The 1,921-nt window shown below is 32.7% G+C and overlaps 1 protein-coding gene across 2 annotated transcripts in view; it reads right to left on the reverse strand.

The window, feature by feature from the left end:
- The window catches only part of LOC119838327 (myc box-dependent-interacting protein 1), a 35,717-nt gene that overhangs the window by 3,473 nt on the left and 30,323 nt on the right, over positions 1-1,921 (reverse strand). For both annotated transcript variants that reach the window (XM_038364216.1, XM_038364215.1), the window contains exon 6: positions 1,428-1,554. In XM_038364216.1, coding sequence (XP_038220144.1) covers positions 1,428-1,554 — 127 coding nt within the window. The remainder of the gene's footprint in view (positions 1-1,427; positions 1,555-1,921) is intronic.

Here is a 1,921-nt window from a genome sequence, read left to right on the forward strand (position 1 = left end):
GGGGGACGGCGGCGCTACACACACACGCGCACACTCAGCACCAGCACGCACATGCCCACATGGTACACGACAATGTTACCGATATAGCAATTATACTTCGTATACTACTCCGTACAGTTTTGTTTAACATTCAGTTCATTTTTAAGAATGATTCTTTTCATATTGACTGAACTGAATTCTGGATGTCAAGCAATTGTTTCTCGAAATTAAGAAACCAATTTACTGAATGAATAAATAATAAATAATCCGTCAATTTCACGTTAATTTATTGGTAACATTGTCGAGTAAAATTTTATAAAAAGTTAATGTAAAAAAATAACGTGAAGTTAATTTTTACACCAACCTTCTACAAAATCAATTAAAACAAACAATAGTTATTTTGTGAGTAAAGAACTACCATTCGCTACAGACGTTTATGGGCATGTGTCAATAAATTGAGAAAATTATTTGTTCATACAAACGCTTGTAAAATAATATACTTTCCAACGAAAAGATTATTAATTTGAAATAAACGTGTGCGCATGTGATACATGGACTTTTATTTCAATAATTATTATTAAGTATATAATTTAAAATTGCAATTTATAACATTGATGCACAAACAAGCGTTTGAATGCACGTGGATTAATTAATTTATAATTATTGTAAAAATGAGTAGGTGGAAGTCAAAAGATTTCTTGAATATCGTGATCAATTTGAACGTCTTTAAGAATTAATTAAAGTTTGACTGAAATTTGGCAGGAAATAAATTTTTATTTCTATAATTGTTGCGAATGTTCGATTAAACATCAGTGAATGTGGATCGTTATATCAGAATTTTAATATTTATTCTGATCTATTTGAAACTCAACTTGAAATAACCTAATTGTTATATGAATGTTTTTATTTTTTATCAGCCTCTTCCGACTTTGGTGATACAATTAGAGATACGCAGCTTTTCCTCTACATGAATTAACAATCTTTTAAGATATAAAGATATGAAGTGAAAGTTTGGCGCATATTTTAAAATAATTGCATCTTTGATGATACGATATTATTATTTTTTTGTTACAACAAATTGATATTTCAATAGTAAATGAACGTTATGAGATGAAATTTTAAAATTATCGTTTTAAATACAAAAAATATGTTATTATTCTAATGTCTAATTTACATATGTTAATAAAATTAATCATTCTTATCGCCACCAATCTCACTGCATAACATTAAAACATTCCATTAGTGATCACGCAAAAACATCCAACATCGAACATTCTCAACGAGTCACACAACAGGTTGAGCAACAGATCGTACAAGTTGTACAACAAGTTAACCAACGAGTTGTACAACAAGTCGCACGTTATAAGTTACTAAACAGATCGTACAATAAGTCGCACAACAAGTTGATCAACAGATCAGGCGACGGCTCGGTCAACATATCGACTCACTCTGAACCGCGTTCCCGTTGTGCGAGTTGAGCGTGTTGCTCTTGACGACGCTGTTGGTCTTCTTGTAGCCGCCGCGCTGCGAGTCCATCGCCAGCTTGTCCGTGATCGCTTCCAATTCAGAGAACACCTGGAACGATTCCATTAGTTTCTTTTCAGCACAAGCATGTTTCATTTGTTTTAGCGCAAGTGGGAAGTCCGTTTCTAGAGCAGAAAACTTTGTAAGATCGACAGTTGAATTAAGTTTTGGTTTGTTTTATAACTAAACTTGTTTAGAATGAAACCACTTTCAAAATTTGAGCTAAATAGCTTGTTATTATTAGTAATAAGAAATGAATGTCAAGAACATACTACATTTTAGTAAACACAATTACAAATTAAGAACATTTATCAACATGTGCCGAAAACATTACCCTAAGCTGAATCTCCACTTCTAATAGCTCACCTTGGAACTTTCCGAGTGGAACAGCTGTTCAGCCGAGAACAAGGTCTGCAGA

The sequence above is a fragment of the Zerene cesonia genome, unplaced genomic scaffold (genome assembly GCF_012273895.1).
Source record: "Zerene cesonia ecotype Mississippi unplaced genomic scaffold, Zerene_cesonia_1.1 Zces_u002, whole genome shotgun sequence".
Lineage (NCBI taxonomy): Eukaryota > Metazoa > Arthropoda > Insecta > Lepidoptera > Pieridae > Zerene > Zerene cesonia.